Source organism: Lingula anatina, chromosome 6 (genome assembly GCF_051362555.1).
Source record: "Lingula anatina isolate TDL-2025a chromosome 6, LinAna3.0, whole genome shotgun sequence".
In the NCBI taxonomy this organism is placed as follows: Eukaryota; Metazoa; Brachiopoda; class Lingulata; order Lingulida; family Lingulidae; genus Lingula; species Lingula anatina.
In genome coordinates, this window is record NC_141772.1 from 19,299,777 (window position 1) to 19,318,565 (window position 18,789).

The 18,789-nt window shown below is 38.7% G+C and overlaps 1 protein-coding gene across 1 annotated transcript; it reads left to right on the forward strand.

Annotated features, from left to right (window-relative positions):
- Positions 1 to 10,801: 10,801 nt before the first annotated feature.
- Positions 10,802 to 15,480, forward strand: LOC147761301 (uncharacterized). The gene has a single exon (XM_087016308.1). It carries the CDS (start codon positions 10,851 to 10,853, stop codon positions 13,536 to 13,538), a length of 2,688 nt encoding a protein of 895 aa, XP_086872434.1. The 5' UTR covers positions 10,802 to 10,850; the 3' UTR covers positions 13,539 to 15,480.
- The last annotated feature ends 3,309 nt before the right edge of the window (positions 15,481 to 18,789 follow it).

Below are 18,789 nucleotides of genomic sequence, written 5' to 3' on the forward strand. Positions count from 1 at the left end.
GTTGCACTGAAGTGGGCCAATAAATGAGTGGAATTGGTTTTAGAAGATTTCAAAGAAATACAAAAACGTTCCCAAAATCAACTGAAATATGTTAAAAGTTATCAATAGTGGTTTATATGTTAAAAAAAAATAAACATTTTCTCTTCTAGATTTAAGAGCACAAAACTGAAGATGATTTGAATTTGTTGTAATGAACGTTTTCATACATACGGAATGAATGTCCCAAACTTATATAATTTTTGTGAATGTACAAGTAATTAAATAAAAATTTGTGAGCTCGAAATAGGACATTACGTACGTTTTCGACTTACTTAACGGATAACGCAATCTTAAGATTTCACGGTTCGTGTCAGCTTTATTTGTTGACGCTCGATCGCTAGCTAGCGCTAGGGTTACACCCCTATATGTCCCCGCACCGATAGATCCCCGCACCAATATAATACTTCCCCGTACCGATACTCCCCCCACATTATTGCTTCCCCGCATCGATAATGAGGGGGAGTATCGGTGCGGGGATGTACCAGTGCGGGGATCTATCGGTGTGGGGTCGTATCGATGCGCATAATACAAAAAATTACTAAGGGGGATTATCGGTGCGGGGGAGTATCGACATGACCCCGCTAGCTACATGTTCTAAGTGAACTCACCAACTCCTTACTCTCTGAAATCAACGTCTGCTCTGTGCTCCGTCTCTCCCAGTCTCTTTCCCCCCCAAGGTATCAATCCCGATCGCTTATATATCAATTTCTTATCTAAGGTGGATGCACGCAAACTTTTATTACTTATCATATTGTATAGTTAATTTCTTTACATCGGCATTATACCAAGTGGCCGCCATATTACTCAAGAACTTTTGGACCACAAGGCGTCACCTCATATCATATGACCTCATAAGATATCTTTTTGATCTTTATGGCGGACACGACATTGTGCTATTAAAATCTATTAGATAAATTGCTCAGTGAACCAAAGAAAATGTCTGATTTAAGTTATTTTTCTTTATTTACTTGTACATTCACAAATGTTGACAAATGAAATCCGGTGAAACATGTATACCCATCCAACTGATGTCCAATTTCAAGTACCTCCTTTTTTGGCATAAAAACAAACTCTCCCAAGTCAGATATATTATTTCAAATAAAATAATTATTGTACGCTATCATAGACTTTATTATATTTGAGAAATACTGCTTACGAACTTAAAAAAGGGTGCATTTCGAAAAATTCTCCCCCACCACCTTTCTACTTCTCCCCGTCAAACAAACCGCTTTTAACTCTGAGTGTAGAGTGCGTGAAAAGTTTTAACCGATTAAAATATATTTTTGCAAATACACGTAAATAACATAGTTTAAACAACATTATTAAAATCTGGGAGAACAAAAATAATACAAATAAGAGATCTGAAAATCAAACCAGCCCAGAACATGGTGTATAGGAAGCGCAACCGAGCCGCCCGCAAGACAGGAGAGCATTCTACCACTGAACTACCGATGCTCAAATCGTCCAAACAAATTAGCCCATCCATCGGCCCTCCCCCGTCACTTTCAAACAACGGTGTTGTTAGCTCAAAGCCAAGGTCCGGTAGGGCAACACAACACACATACCACAATATTTTGAAAACTCAGTAACCAATATGCCTTTTTCTTTCAAATACCAATTTACACCTTTATTTCTGTCAGACGCGGCGATTAACATAATCACAGGTAAAAATCTATGTGGCTCTAGCCCTGCCACCCACAGATGAGCCTGAATAATGCAGTAACCCTTAAACCCCCTTTACACTGGACGGGGCGGATCCAGAGATATTTTCTGACAGTCTTCCAAATTATCTTTGTATGCTTATCCTCCACTGCCCCGTCCCCAACCCCGCATGTGCTCACACACACACACACACACACACACACACACACACACACACACTGTCACACACACCTGTCATTACCCGGCCTGGGGAGTACGACGAGTTAATTGTTTACGAGTTCTAGCGTACCCTCTGGTCAACTACCAGGCATTTTAATTGCATCAGCAATTATTAAGATTATCAACTTCTGATAGTTAATTTGGAAGACTGTCAGTTTTTGATATGATCTAAACCACTCGAGGCGACTATAGTTTCAAAGCCAAGGTCCGGTTGGCTGTCACCGAAGTGAATAAGAATATCACGGAAGACCGTCAAAGACAAAGCAAGAAGAGTGTCAACGTAATCCAGAAAAATCTTGACCGTCTTCCGATAAAAAAATAAAAGGCTATTGCTATTCGCGCAGGGATCACCCAAGGAACTGTCTACAAGATCATCACCCGGGACTGTGGCAGCTTCACGAGATACCACCTCTGTGATGCAGCCATATAGCATTGCCTTTTGATGAGCCTGACATTCTTTTCTTAATCCATACTTCCTTGAACACGACGTATTATTGTCAATAAATATCCAACTTTGTAATTGACGACCACAAGGGAATCAAACGAAAAAAAGCCAACACTTACACAATAATCTGAAAGAAGAACATGAAATTATGATTTAAACATTACTGAGATGGGTAAATAATGTATTTTGTCTTTATTCTATATCTGTCAAAATATCTCATCATTTTAGCATGAGTGCAGATATTTTCGATTGCTAGTGAATGATTCAAAATTACCGGTCAGTTACACGATCAAGATAAACCACGCTGTTAGGTTTGTACGGAATATCTTAGTTACAATGAGATATTGTTACCTTTAAACTTCATTCTGTCATATATAAATAACTTTATGCACCACTGTAGATATCAGGTGTGCAGAAAGCACGTAAATGAATTAATTGCGGAGAAGAGATTGAATGTTTTTGTAATCATTGATAATGGCCACTGTTACTGAGACACCTGTTACCGACCAAAGACCGTATTACATGTACATTGAACGAAAGGACGTGTAGATATAATTTCATTACATCTATTTTCTATTTTTTCCGATATATGTTAAGTTACATAAATGGTACAAGAATATTCAAATGGCATTTTTAAAATCAATTTTAAAAATCACTAGCGGATTTTTGCGAAATGGAAATGGGCACATGCACAGAAATTCACTCGCTTCGACGTCATATTTAAAACAGAACAATTACAAGCTAAGGACGATAAAAGGGTGGGAAATTTCTGGGTGTATATATCTCGTTTCTTTATAGGCCTTTTTTTGGAGGGGGGGAGGAAGTGTGTATGTTGTGAACATTTTTCTGGGATCAGTAACGATTGAAGTTTGGTTGTAATCTGAACATGTGAATAAGACCAGACCCGAAAGACTGCATATTTTAAAGAGACGGTGACATCGCTTAATCCACCTAGAAAATATTTTACATCATACTTAAATGGACAGGAAATGTGTGCAACCAAATGCTTTTTTGCCTGAAGCAACCTCTCAACTCATTTAAGCAGAACACGCGTGCGAGGCTATGATGTACTGCAATCAGAATCATATCGTGATACCTTTCAGGCCCTTTAAGAAAAAGTGGCAAGAAAAAATCACTTAACTACACAAACATGAATGAAAGTGCTGTTGTGAGGTTGTCTTAAGAGAGGGGACATGCGGCTATTGCGCAAGAAACATAAATGGCACTTCGTCAAGAAACGGCTACAGGGTATCTCTGTAATTCTGTATAGAGTTTTTGTAATAGTTGATAATGGACAATTTGGTGCGAGACACCTGCTCCTGGTCTCAGAATAAACATACATATATATATACTTGTATATTCCAAAAAGTGTTCAATCCATAAATGTCTGTTGGCCTTTTATGGTGAGGAAACTTTAGAAGACGTTTGCTTCAGCTTGCTTCTGTCATAAGTACTGGATGAGATCAGGTATATATCAATTCTTTACGGTTCGCATGATATATTAAACGACAAGATTAATTGCCAGTTACCATTTATCCTGAGCCTCTGAAGTTCTCCTTTATTGTTGTTATGTGTTTCTTGTGACCTCTAAAACTGGGGGGTTGTCAATCTATTCTGGTATGCATATCATCGTGCGACCCTTCTGAGAGCGCTGTCTGATTGCAATCAGCTCACAGTAGAAAGTCAATCTAATCCCTTTGTTGTACCGCACACAACCGTTGTGATTAAGACGAGTTCTTGAGTTAAGTGAGACTGTCTTCCTTCAATGGGCCAATCTTAATCAGACGACCTTATTCCATGGTATGTTGGAAGTTGGGTCCACTCATTTTGACTGGAACATTGAACGCTGTAGCTGTTTACCACATGGATTTTCGTGTGAATGTTGGGTTTTACTACAAATTTACGAAATCAAAGCCCAATGAAAGTCCTTAAACAATACAAACATTAAACTTATAATTTCAGAAACTATGTATAGATGAGAGACATAAATCTTAGAGATCACTTTTCTAGACTTAAAGTATGCAAAAATTCCAGACACAGCGGCGACAGTCTACTGGCCTTTACAAAAATAAATAAGCTGAAATGTTAAATGTTTTGTAATGAGCAGATTTTTGAAAGAATGACTTCGTTACTAACCACATCTTCTCTTAGCTCATTAAAACGAATGGAATAGAATTTAAGCAATAATGACAATAACTATTAAAAACACAGAAGCTGAAGGAAAATGTCATTAGTTATTTCTTTTAAAAGCGTGAACTTTGAGCTGGTGCCTTGGGTTTTACTGGCCGTTTCACACTCCCATTCACTTAAATCGTTCCACGACCAGGGAAAATCTTTCAATCAGACCAGACAAAATTGGTAAGTATTTAAAAAGAGCGACGACCTTCTGTAAAAAAGGGTCGCAGTTTATTTTTGATTCATTAGTAAATGCAGTTTAACAAACATAATTCATTTATTTATTTTAAAGCCTTTACTGGGGGATATACTGGTATGGACGTGACCGGAAGTCAAATGCAGGCATTCATGTCCAAAACTGATTTTCCAAAGTACATTTCTCAATTGTTTGAGATAAGTCGCCAAATGGAAATACAAAGGTATTTACCACCAGAAGAATCACACAGCCATTCGTATTTTTTCACTCCCTTTCGATAAATAACGTCAACCATTTATTTCAGAAACCATGGCTTCGTGGCGGGGGCGGTTTTTACAGTTACGCGTAGCCGTATTAATTGTGTTCCTTGGTGTTGTCGCAGATGGAATGGTCCCAGTAAAGGGTATGGGTAGCGCCAATACATCTTACAGAACGATTGAAACGGTGTCGGAGGAGGACGGAAGATTGGGGAACTCCAAAGCCAACAGAAGTACCGCTTTATACAGCAATGAAGTGTTCACGACAGTTGCTTCAGACTGCCTTAAAGCCCATTTTTCTGGCGAAGGGCCGAATACAGGGGAAAATCTGAACAGTTTTGGTCGGTGTATGGTAGAATTTTGTAATGTTGGTCATGGAGATTCTGGTTGCAAGTCCTGGCAACACTTCTCGTCTCTTTGTGGCCGATTATTCAGTCCACACAGTTACATAGGCGGGGAATACTATCCCAATGAATTCTGCCTGTGGCATATAGAGGTTCCTAAGGGCTACTTAGTTAACCTCACATTCGAAGTTTTTAACTTGGTTTTTCACGAGGATTGTCCATATGATTATTTAGAAATATACGACGGGAATACTACAGAAAGTGCATCAATTGGGAGGTTTTGTGGCAGTTTATTTCCTTGGCATTCCTATTCGTCGGACTCTTTTATGACAGTCGAATATAAGACCGATGACAGACATGAAGACGAGCTGGGGTTCAGGGCATTTTACACAGCTCTGTCATCTAGTGCTTGGAAACCTGTGAAGGCTACAATGAACTCGATTTACATCAACAAAACTGGAATATTGGAACATTCTTTTGACACCGTTACATTCGTGTCACAGTCACATTTTTATCATCACTTTTACATTTGGACAGATATAGGAAAGGTTTTGAACATGGCCTGGGTGTTGTATGCAACGACAATTGACTCGCCAAGTGCTGTACGCATTTTTGACGGACCATCCGAAAGAGCACAGTTATTAGATCATGTCACGTCAGACTCTTTCCAAACCACAGGAAACGCCACCGCCAGTACTCATCAGCTGTATGTCATCCTAGAGCAAAGCAGGTACGTCGCAGCTATGTTGTTTTCGGCAACATTTGCCTCAAACTGGATGCAGCCGTGTGACAAGAGCTCAAGCCCAAGGGCCTCCCATTGTATTAAAAAACGAGCTTTTATGCCCCATCTGGAGTACACTGGTCCTGCTTCTGGATACTCAAACTACCATGCCGATTGGTTTGAGAGTGGGCGCGGTGAGTTATCATACGTGGTGCATCGCTATGGAATGGTCGTCAAGTATATTGACAGGTCTGATAGCCTTGTAGATGACAGACCCGTAGTGCTTTTGCCTCAGGCAGGACATTGCCCCTATGCTGGCTTGCTCCTGTTTATAGACGGGTGGGGAGACAATGCTTCTTTGACGATAGGACCCTTGTGTGCACCATTTCGGAAAATATTTATGCCTTACCGATCGTTGTATATTGTATCGTACTCTGTCGGCGGACTTTTCGATGGAATGACCAATGGAAATGCTATTTTTTATGGCCAGTTAGCAATCCTAAAACAACGCGAACCTATGCAGGACGTGCTATTTCATCCCTACCTTGATTTTAATCTAAACGCATCGGAGTTTGGCTATTCTAAAGTGATTAAAGATCAGTTCAACAACGGAAGTCATCACAGCGGCTTCAAAAGAAAAAAAGCTGAGGTCGATATCTTCCTGACAGAGAAACTGACATTGAAAGATTCGTACCATCGGAGGTTCTTGTTTGAGTATGACCTAAGCCTTCAGCCACCAACAGACATAATTGAAGATTTCGATATAACCATTTCATCGGATGCGGTAACAAGCAACCCCTTTACTGTTACCTTCACATCTACTTGGCAGATAAGTAAGGTTAAAGTTCGATTAATTGTTTGGCGTCCCTATCATGTCATTGATATACCATTTATCCAACCTTACAAACGGACTGAAAAGGTTATGTCGGATTTCTTTGAGACAAGCATGTATTTCCCTTCCCCAGGATCCAACCAAACTATTCGCTTCAGAATTTTGTTGGCAGATTTTACTGCATACGAATCATTTGATTTTATAATTGCCGTTTCTTATACAAAGATGTATGACGACTGTTTTAGCCATTCGTATCTTAATCATTTCTTTAAAACATGCGGTATTTTAAATACTCATTGCACCCTTCCTTCGGTGAAAAATGAATCCAAGATCTTGTCACAAAAAGCATTCGGAACTCTATTCAAAAGTGTTTCTGACCGTGAACACTTTTTGGCCTATACTATTACTTTTGACGATACAACTCAAAAGTGTTTCACCAGTAAAATGGCAATGTATGGTATCAAAGAGTACTATCCCTGTGATGACCCAAGTGGTGACTGTATGATATCTTACGTTTTTGGGACACAGGACCCATTTGTTTGGACCAGCATTTCAAATTATCGATTTCTACTTGAATTTTACCGACCAAATGACGACAACGATTTGACTGCAATGAGTGGAGCCTTCACGAAATATGCCTTAGATATAACGGACGGCTTCGCAAGCAGCATGGCAGAAACGACAAATTGCACAAACAGTAAATTCGGTGGAATCGAATATCGTGGCAACTGCTACAATCTTCATTTCTCCGATGACAAGATGTCATGGGCACAGGCAAAAGATCAGTGCTCGCAAAAGGGTGGTTTCCTTGGGATGTTTCACGACAACGCTGACCTTGATTATGTGAAGAATGCATTGGCGAGGGTTTGGATATCCGACCTATTCATCAGAAGACGCTCCCTGGTGTACATCGGACTCCACAGTGGGAATGTAAGTACAGTAAACAAGCATATAAAAATTACATTCATACCGCGGGGCCGATATCGCTCCTAGAGACAATGGTGATACCATCGTATTCTATTCAAAATTAGGGTTTTTGGCTAGGAAACATGTACGATTTCCCTTTGTATAGATGACAAGTAATGTACTACCACCCCCTAGCCCAAGAAAGAGTATAGTAGTAGTAGTAGTAGTAGTAGTAGTTCTTTTCTATGAATGTGTGGCAACATAAAACAAAAAAAGTTATGCACAATCTGAAAGCACACAAACATACACAGAGCTTATAATCTGGTGCTGCTGATAAAAAATATACATGTAGGTACTGGGAATACGCTTGGTACATAAAATCTACAACAAATCCACGGGTCCTTCACACAGCTCATGCACATTATTTAAGTTCAGAACATACTGCTTTTTTTAGTTGTTTAGTCATAGGGCATTCAAGCAGAACATTCCTCTCTGTCTTTACTGATATCCTGCAAACACACAGTCTCTCCTCTCTAGTGGTGCGGGCCCACCGCCCAGTTTCTAAAGCCAGGATATGTGACTAGGTGCTGAGACGTGTGAAAGTTAGCCTCTTATACTCTTGGATATCGGTAGTTTGCTCACCTGAGATTATTTACCACTTTGGACTCGATTTAGAGAAAAATTACATGTGGGGTTTGCGATGTTAATCATTCTAGTCCTATGTAATTTGAGACAATGCCAAGCTGAAAAAGACATTTCAGTATACCTAAGCGATCCATTCAGTTGTACCCTGCCAAAATGTATTCTCTGCTGAAAATGCCAAAATAAAAAGTTGTTATTTTACCATGCCGGCGGGGAATCCGTTCCTACTGCGCACTGACGGTTCCACTCCCGTGTTCCTCCAGCTAAATATGAGCATCCAGCTTTACGTCGTACACCATTCGACGTCACATGACGTCGCACTTCCGGTACAATCTTATCTTCTCCGGTGCCCTTTATTAAAGACTAAAAACATATGTTTGAACATTTACTGTTGTAACGGATTTATGACTTAGAGATGGCATTTCCCTTAACTGATACGAATTCCAATATTTAATAAGTGAAATTTTGTTTTTAGGATCATTCAACTATGTGGCCCGATGGAACAACCGGGGTTACAGATTGGTACGATCCAGAAAAATCTAAACCCCACTTTGAAGGAAAGTTAGCCATGTTGCAGCTAGACTCCACGACGCGTACCTTCTTCGATCCAAACATCAGGCAACCCCTGTTTGAAGAAGGCCGGAGGTGCACCATGATGGTTTTCACGTCTCCTCGCCTGTCTTCAAATTGGGTCCAAATCCCGTGCTATCTTCCTATAAATCACACCAGCGCTCTGTGCATGCTATCATTGACTGAAAAGAAAAATGGTACTGAAGTGGTCAATTCAAACCTAACGGAATCTTCCCCTACTGTAGGGGTGAAATTAGAAGGAGACACGTCCTCCCTCAAGGCAGTGTTGTCGTCAAGGACCTGTCCAAAAATGTGGTGGTTGATTGACAGACGTTGCTATGGATTGGTTAACATGACTTTGACTATTAAGGAAAGCGGGTTCACCTGGACATGGCCCAGTGACATTTCCGGAAATATTGAACCCGAAGAGCGCAAAAAGACCTATTTAGAGGCCGCGAGATTGGGGCGAGAACTTTGTCACAAGCATGGTTGGCGATTTGGTGTTATTGACAAGGCACGTGGACAGTTGCTTGCTAACATCTTGTTAGCTTCCAGATTGCCAAGAGATAAGGCCACGGTGATTGCGGAACCCGACTATGAATATGCTAATTCTACCTGCATATATGGCACTTCAGTTGTGTACTTTTCTCATATTCTGCTCGACGAGTACGTGGACCTAGGCCAAAGGTATGGATTCCTATCTCTTTCCATTTCATTCTTTCCTATTTTTCAGCCATGTCATGCTGAAGTGCAAGAAGCGATTAGGAGGGGTAAGGGGTTGTTTCCACTTTATTTACCTAAAAGTTTACTTAAATAAGCAGAACACCAGTAATCCAATGCTTAACTTAGTAGTCCATAAGGTCTGGCCGAAAATACGCCTAGAAGAGAACATGCTATTCCATTTTTGTGAGTGTAAAATATTGAGAGTGTTATGGACTCCAAATGACACAAAACAATTACTTTGGAGGTCCGTTAATTCCACATTCCTTGCCAATATCCTTTGATTTGAATAATAACACTTGAACTTTTATCCTGTCAACGCGATGAATCGGCCAGCCAATGAGAGCAGTCAGATTGACGCCTACTCTCATGTGACCTTGACCGTTACTCTTATTACCGCCAATATAGGCCTTCTTATTGGTTAGAAGGTATAAATTGTTCCGAAATGACAAATAATTTTGCTTTCTATTGACGATTTACAATTATTATCACACTCGCGAAAATGGAAATGGTTTGAAACGATATTGAGGGACACCTGATAGACCATATCTACATATGTTGCCGTTAACCCCTTTAAATTCTCTGTTGTCAGTTGTAGTTTTTTCTAACCCTCCTTCCCTCGCTTAATATTTTGAATACAAGCTTCTTTCGTGTTCACTTCGCAACCTTTTCGGTTGCTGGTTTTAGAAATTTGCCCAGAGTAATGGTTTAAATATTAACACACCAAAGGGTCTCGGTTTTATTGGAAACCTCCCTCTCTCCCCAACTTTTAGCCACCTCTCTCTCTCTCTCTCTCTCTCTCTCTCTCCCTCCTTTTTCAGGGCTGTTGACTGAACAAATCGCGTGGAAGGAATAGAGGAAAGGGAAGAGAAGGTGTTTGTTATATGTATAACAATATATCAACAGAGATAATTTTTTGTCATATGTACCAGTATTATATACATGTATGTTCCATTACGTGTAAAATTTGCAGGCATTTTCCCATAGGTACAGGTCTAATGTACTATACCGTGTGTCTAGGAGATTAGTAACTTGCAGTTTTTACAATATAAACCAACTTATGCAGTCACAAACCCGATGCACGTTTGATCATATGCATCTGCATATGATACAACGATTATCATGCACACTCGTACGAACACGCCGTTTTTTATGCATTTCAGGAGCCAGCGAACATGGGAAATAATTAATTGCACTCTGCCAAATATTGCGGATGAAGACATCTTTTTGAACAGCATTAAATTAGCTCTTTGTGAAAGAGACCTGACCAATAGTTTGGACATAAATTGTAAAGCATCCGAATTCTTCCACGAGTGTTCCGACGGCACGTGTATTTTGAAACACCACAAATGTGACGGTGTTAGAGACTGCATCAACGGGGATGACGAATCAGGTTGTCGTGACTTGCATGTCACACAGAACGACGAACTATCTAAACTGGGCAGCGAGTGTGGACTCCATGGATTTTCTTGCGACAACGGACAGTGTATCCCTGTCTCCAAATTTTGTGACTTCTACCCGGACTGCCCTGATGAATCAGATGAGAAATACTGTCGGCACCCCCCCTGTGACCCGAACCAGTTTCGTTGTTTTCGTGGCCAGTGCGTGCCTCTACAAAACCGCTGTGACAGAGTACAAGACTGCCTCGATGGCACAGACGAACAGGGTTGTGGTTCTTTGCAAGAAAACTGCGACGGTTTCGTATGCTTTTCTGGGCACTGCCTGGCTGACCGGTATATCCGAGATGGTGTCTATGATTGCCCTGGAAATTTTGGAGAAGACGAGAATACGACGCAGATAGCTTTCTCGTGCAAGTCTAACATGGTTCCCTGTGAAGATGGCAGTAATATCTATTTCTGCCCTTGGAACGCTTGCATTCATGACATTCTAGGAGACGGCACTGTTGCATACTGCAGAAGTGGCGACCATTTAAAAGGGTGTCAAGACATTCCTTGTTCTAGCCAAAATCTTTTTAAATGCCCCAACTCATACTGCATAAATCTGCACAGTATTTGCGATGGCGTCCAAAATTGCCCTGGCGCAGAAGACGAAGAGAATTGCACGACGCATACGTATTCATGTCCAGGTGCTTTTCGCGGTAAAGGAGACGGGTTTTGCGTACATGTGTCAGAACTTTGTGACGGACAGCAACACTGTAAGAAAAGTGGGGACGACGAGAAGTTTTGCGGGCACGTGACCTGCCCCCAAGAATGCAACTGCTTGGGGGAATCGATACATTGCGTTAATAAGGACTTAACTTACATACCCACGTATTCTTTTAACCTAAGGGGGCTAATTCTTTCTGGCAATCCCCTTGAATTGTCAAACAAAACGTTTGATCAGCTAATATACTTGGTCAAGTTAGACATTTCAAATTGCGGACAACGAGAACTGCCAAAGAACTTATTCCGAGGGCTCCATAACTTACGTGAATTAAATCTATCTCACAATTATCTGACAGCAGTTGAAGGGCACATGTTTCAAGATATGCATTTCTTGACAAATTTGGTCTTAACGAATAATCCAATCACCGCAGTTTTAGGTTATGCATTTATTGGGCTGCAATCTTTGCAACACTTGACGCTGGCTAACATGGAGATTAGTTTTATCGATGCAAGTGCCTTTATAGGTCTAAAACATCTAAAAACTTTGGATTTGAAGCGTAACAATTTGGATACCCTTTACGACGGGACTCTGGCCCCTTTCGTATACTTAAAAGAACTTAACCTTGAAGGAAACCCTCTTACCAACGTCAACGCCAGTGCCTTGTCAATTTTAAACGCAGACCTCCTATTTAAAAGTGGTTTAGCGAGGTTGTGTTGTATAGCTAATCAGGTGATGAAATGCACGCCTCAGCCTGCCGGTCTGGTCACGTGTTCGGACTTGATCTCCGATGTTTTTTTAAAAGTGGTCATTTGGGTTTTGTGTTTGATTGCATTGTTAGGTAACCTGGCAGTTATTGGTTGGGTTAACGTCAGAGGGTCTCAAAGGAATGATATGGATTTGGTCTTGGTTGTTTTTTTGGCGCTTTGTCAGGTCCTCTCCGGCACATACATGCTCGTTTTGGCTGTGGTGGACCAATTGTTTCGAGGAGAGTTTTACCTTCACATTAACAATTGGACACACCACTGGTTGTGCAAATTAGCGGCTTGCATTCTGAGCGTTTCCATCGGAACTACTATGTACCTCATGGTTGGAATATTGGCGGAAGATATTCGTTTATTGCTTTTTCCTGGTATGAAAATTCCAAAGAAAAGTTACCCGATTTTGTCGGGCATGGTACTTGTTTTTTACACTGTTCTAAGCGCAATGTCAGTGATACACGGTTCTGATAGATCGAGTTTCTGTACTTTATTTGATCACACAAATGGAACGACCGCTCTGTTAGACTGGTTTCTAATATTCTTTAACTTTCTCCCTGTGGCATTCCTCATATTTTTGTTGGTTGTTATGTATAAATCGTGGTCTAAAATCAGAGATTGGGACATCGAGCAGGATGCATATACTCGCTGGGCACAGGGTTTTGTCTGGATTATTTTTACATTATTCGCGAACTGGTTTTCAATTTTGATTGCCAAGCTCTATGAAAGTGGTGTTGTGTCTGTTGTAGATTATGAGGGAATTCTTTTACTTCTTGTCATGCCAGCGAGTCTCACGCTAAATCCGTTTGTTTATGTGTATTGTAAACCAAAGGAACTCGAACAACTCGCGAGCAGGAGTAGTGACAGTGAAATAATGACGCAATTAACAGAAGCACCACTTACTCCCCGTGAAAGCAACACATTATCACTGACACAAAGTGTAAAGTAAGATCCCTGAGACCTGGTAACAGTGCTTTATCATAACACATTTGATTTTGTTGAGCTGCATATTGCTGTTTTATGCCTATAAATCTTATATAGTCAAGTAGCCAACATAGTTTTACTATAGAATTTATATGAAAGGGATATATCTGAACGATGCACGACCGAATGACGGGAAAACGCTTTGGTGGAGGGAGAGGGGCAACGGTGGAAGGCACACAATACACGCGGTACTTGTAAGCATGTGATTTGTACCGCCTGTGATACTCGTTTGGAGGCTAACTGAAGGCAAAGTAAGAGGATACATTTTATGAAGATCCCCAGCTCAGCAGATGGTTTCAAGAAAGCACTATAAAAATCTTTAAAAAAAAAAAAAAAAAAAAAGGTGGATCATTTAATACTTTACAGAACGTTATAATTTGCTATTTTGTTCACTTTTAAAACATTACTTTTTAATCTTACGAAATCCTTTTAACCTTTTATTTTATTGTAAAGTCTACAGAACATAGTTTTATAGATTTTATACTCTTAATAAATATATTGTATCGTAAACCACCTCCCCTCCCCACAGCCTACATCCGTTCATTATATTGGCCCTATCTATCTTTACATATATCTTTAGGATTAAAACCAATGTGGAGATAATGTTTATTATTATTATTATTATTATTATTATTATTATTATTATTATATAGACCCTATCTGTCTTTGCATATATCTTAAGGATTAAAACCGATGTCGAGATAAGGTTTATGTTACATATATATTTATATATGTCTATGACCCCATTCCCAGAGATTAGATCGATCCAACTAGATCGACCTAATTCCCTGGGGGTTCACGCTAAATAGCTGTCAGCCGAGCGGGCACGAAAGTTAATTACCCCCTTACAGCTTGTAGTAGGCGGGACGGACATTTAAGCCGGATTATCTGACAGTAATCTAGTGAGACTCCCCACGGGGATAGATCGATCTAAAAGTATGGGAATGCGCCCTATCTTTGCCTATAACTTTAGGATCAAAACCGATGTGGAGATAAGGTTTATTATTATTATTATTATTATTATTATTATTATTATTATTATTATATAGACCCTATCTATCTTTGCATATATCTTAAGGATTAAAACCGATGTCGAGATAAGGTGTATGTTACATATATATTTAAATGTGCGTGTGTGTGTGTGTGTTAGTGTGTATGTGTGTGTTAGACGTTTATATAGCTAATAATAATAACTTTTGAATAATTATTGGAAGGTGGAGGTTCCCCCCCCCCCCCAATTCCCCTGCAGCTCTCGTCTGGCAAGTGGTTTTATTGCAAAAACACAATGTTCTGAGGATGGAACAACCATCTCTGAGCTCTAATATTATCCAACCTGTGGCATGAATTGGAGTGTACAATGTTGAGGAGAACTAGCCCACTAATAATCAGCCCAAATTTCCCTACCTTACAGGCATAATGGGATAATATGCCACAGAACAATTGTTATCCTTGTTGAAGGCTTGTCGCGCCGCCTATAAGAGATTATTGCAGTTCGCGGTAGACGAACATGCTGTAAGACACGTGCATGACCCTCAGTGAGTACATCGGAATGCTAATTGTGTGTAAATTTAGTGATATTTGCTGGCTTCTTTTCCATTTTATGGACATTTCTTTACCTATGTATAAATCAAATGAAACATTGGATTTGAAGGGTACATGTTATAAATTTGAATAGATGGCTTGAAATATAGATATTTTCACCCCTCTTTTATATTTCCTGTATCCTTAATCATGTAAATTATGGTATCTGGAATAAAAAGGACTGTTTATTGCAATATACACTTGTGATGAGATAATTTGTAAATGAAAGCACATGGAATCAGGAGTGGGCAACCATTTTGGTACCCTAGGTTCTAGATTCCGGTATTGCCAGCTCGATCTTGATTTCATATATAACCCATATCAACAATACCTGTAACATGAAAATCTGACTCCCATGAAAATGTGACTCCCCAGTCAGATTTTCATTATGAAAATGTGACTCCCCAGTCAGATTTTCATAATGAAAATCTGACTCCCCCCATGAAAATTTGACTCCCCCTCCACAAAACTTCATACATCTTATTTTATTTGAGTATATGACTGTGATCTTGTAGTATGTAAAAAGGAGGATAGATTGGCACATTTTTTTGTAGTTTGCAGTGAAAATTCAAATGAAAAAATAAGAAAAATAAAAATGAAATGAGCACATAATGAAAATCTGACTCCCCCATGAAAATTTGACTCTCCCATCATAAAACTTCATAAATCTTATTTTATTTTGGGTATATGTCTCTGATCTTGTAGTATGTAAAATGGAGGATACATTGGCACATTTTTTGTAGTTTGAAGGTGAAAATTTTAATGAAAAAATAAGAAAATTTAAAATGAGCACATAATGAAAATCTGACTCCCCCATGAAAATTTGACTCCCCCATCATAAAACTTTATAAATCTTATTTTATTTTGGGTATATGTCTGTGATCTTGTAGTATGTAAAATGGAGGATACATTGGCACTTTTTTGTAGTTTGAAGGTGAAAATTTTAATGAAAAATAAAGAAAATTAAAAATGTGCACATAATGAAAATCTGACTCCCCAATGAAAAATTGACTCCCCCATCATAAAACTTTATAAATCTTATTTTATTTTGGGTATATGTCTGTGATCTTGTAGTATGTAAAATGGAGGATACATTGGCACTTTTTTGTAGTTTGAAGGTGAAAATTTTAATGAAAAATAAAGAAAATTAAAAATGTGCACATAATGAAAATCTGACTCCCCAATGAAAATTTGACTCCCCCTCCACAAAACTTCATAAATCTTATTTTATTTTGAGTATATGACTGTGATCTTGTAGTATGTAAAAAAGAGGATAGATTGGTACATTTTTTGTAGTTTGCAGGTGAAAAATTATGTGAAAAAGTAAGAAAATTAAAAATGAGCAAATAATGAAAATCTGACTCCCCCATGAAAATATGACTGCCCGTCCACAAAACTTCATAAATCTTATTTTATTTTGAGTATGTGACTGTGATCTTGTAGTATGTGAAATGGAGGAAACTTTGGCGCTTTTTTGTAATTTGCAGGTGAAAATTTTCATGAAAAAATAAGAAAATTCAAAATGCCCACTTAATCGCCTATTGTCTCCCCTATGAAAAAGTTATTTAATATTTGATGATCATTTCAACACCTTTTCTTTTAGGATACTTTATGAAAAATATATTGGAAATATTTAAAGGTTTGATGATAAAATAGTGAAAGCATGAAAAAGAAATCATGAAAATCTTTATTTTTACACCCATGAGATTTGGACTTCCATGGAGAAAAGGACCTATTTTATATTCAGTCACCATACCACTGTTTTCCACATAGTTTGCATAGAGATCGATATTTTGTCATTATTTGAAAGTTTGATGATGAAAATTTTGGTCAATATTTTTAAAACAAGTATCCATCTTTATTCTTGTAGGTTTTGCACTCCCATGTCAAAACACTACATTTTCATTATGTGCACATTTTTAATTTTCTCATTTTTTCATTAAAAGTTTCACTGCAAACTACAAAAAATGTGCCAATGTATCAACCATTTTACATGCTACAAGATCACAGTCATATACTCAAAATAAAATAAGATTTATGAAGTTTTGTGGCAGGGGAGTCAAATTTTCATGGGGGAGTCAGATTTTCATTATGTGCACATTTTTAATTTTCTCATTTTTTCATTAAAATTTTCACTGCAAACTACAAAAAGTGTGCCAATGTATCAACCATTTTACGTAATACAGGATCACAGTCATATACTCAAAATAAAATAAGATTTATGAAGTTTTGTGGAGGGGGAGTCAAATTTTCATGGGGGGGTCAGATTTTCATTATGTGCTCATTTTTAATTTTCTTATTTGTTCATTAAATTCTCACTGCAAACTACAAAAAATGTGCCAATGTATCAACCATTTTACATGCTACAGGATCACAGTCATATACTCAAAATAAAATAAGATTTATGAAGTTTTGTGGCAGGGGAGTCAAATTTTCATGGGGGAGTCAGATTTTCATTATGTGCACATTTTTAATTTTCTCATTTTTTCATTAAAATTTTCACTGCAAACTACAAAAAATGTGCCAATGTATCAACCATTTTACGTAATACAAGATCACAGTCATATACTCAAAATAAAATAAGATTTATGAAGTTTTGTGGAGGGGGAGTCAAATTTTCATAGGGGAACCACATTTTCATCATGTGCACATTTTTAATTTTTCTTTTTTTTTATGAAAATTTTCACCTGCAAACTACAAAAAAGTGCCAATGTATCATCCATTATGCATACTACAAAATCATAATCATTTACTCAAATAAAATGAGATTAATGAATGTTTTTTTTGGGGGGAGTCAAAATTTCATGGGGGGAGTCAGATTTTCATTATGAAAATCTGACTGGGGAGTCACATTTTCATAATGAAAATCTGACTGGGGAGTCACATTTTAGGGGAGTCAGATTTTCATGGTACACCGGCTCTAGTGAACAGCGGCAATGTTACACTTCCGTCAATCAGATAGAACTGCTCCGCAGTGAATCTGCAGTTGAATGTCATCAGACCAAAATGAAACGTAAAACAGATTTAATTCTGCTTTATTTAATTTTATTTGCTGTATTTAAGATGTAAAGTGAAAAAATAAATAATATTCTTCGAAAAGAAAATATATATCCAATGTTTTTGTATTTTTTGCTTATCAAAGAACATTTAGTCCTGAGATATACACGTGCACAATACACGTGCTTGCCGTGTGCCAAATTTGACAGCTACACTGTATGCCCGATACCACTATAAGGGCTGCGCAATGGCTACACGAAAATCAGTTTTTAAAGCAGAATGTTGCTTGTATTGTGGCACTGACCTTCGACTGCAAGATATTTTCAATTCAAACTTTTAACTCCGTGTCAGGCACTTTAATTGCTTCTTGTCTCGTCTGCACGAGATAACTTCAGCGCAAGGCGGGAAAGGCAGCTCCAGGCGGCCAAACCTGTGACGTACGAGACTTATGACTTCCAAATATGGATCCAGGCGGATACAGCTGTGACGTGTGACTTCCAAATATGGAAGCGCCCCAGGCAAAATTTTGAAGAAGAACGCCCTCAGATTGTCGCTGTTCGTCAGAGCCAGTAAAAGCGACCCCATCACAAGGTATATTTAACAAGCTAGCTTTTACGTTGCTCTGACACTGAGGGTAC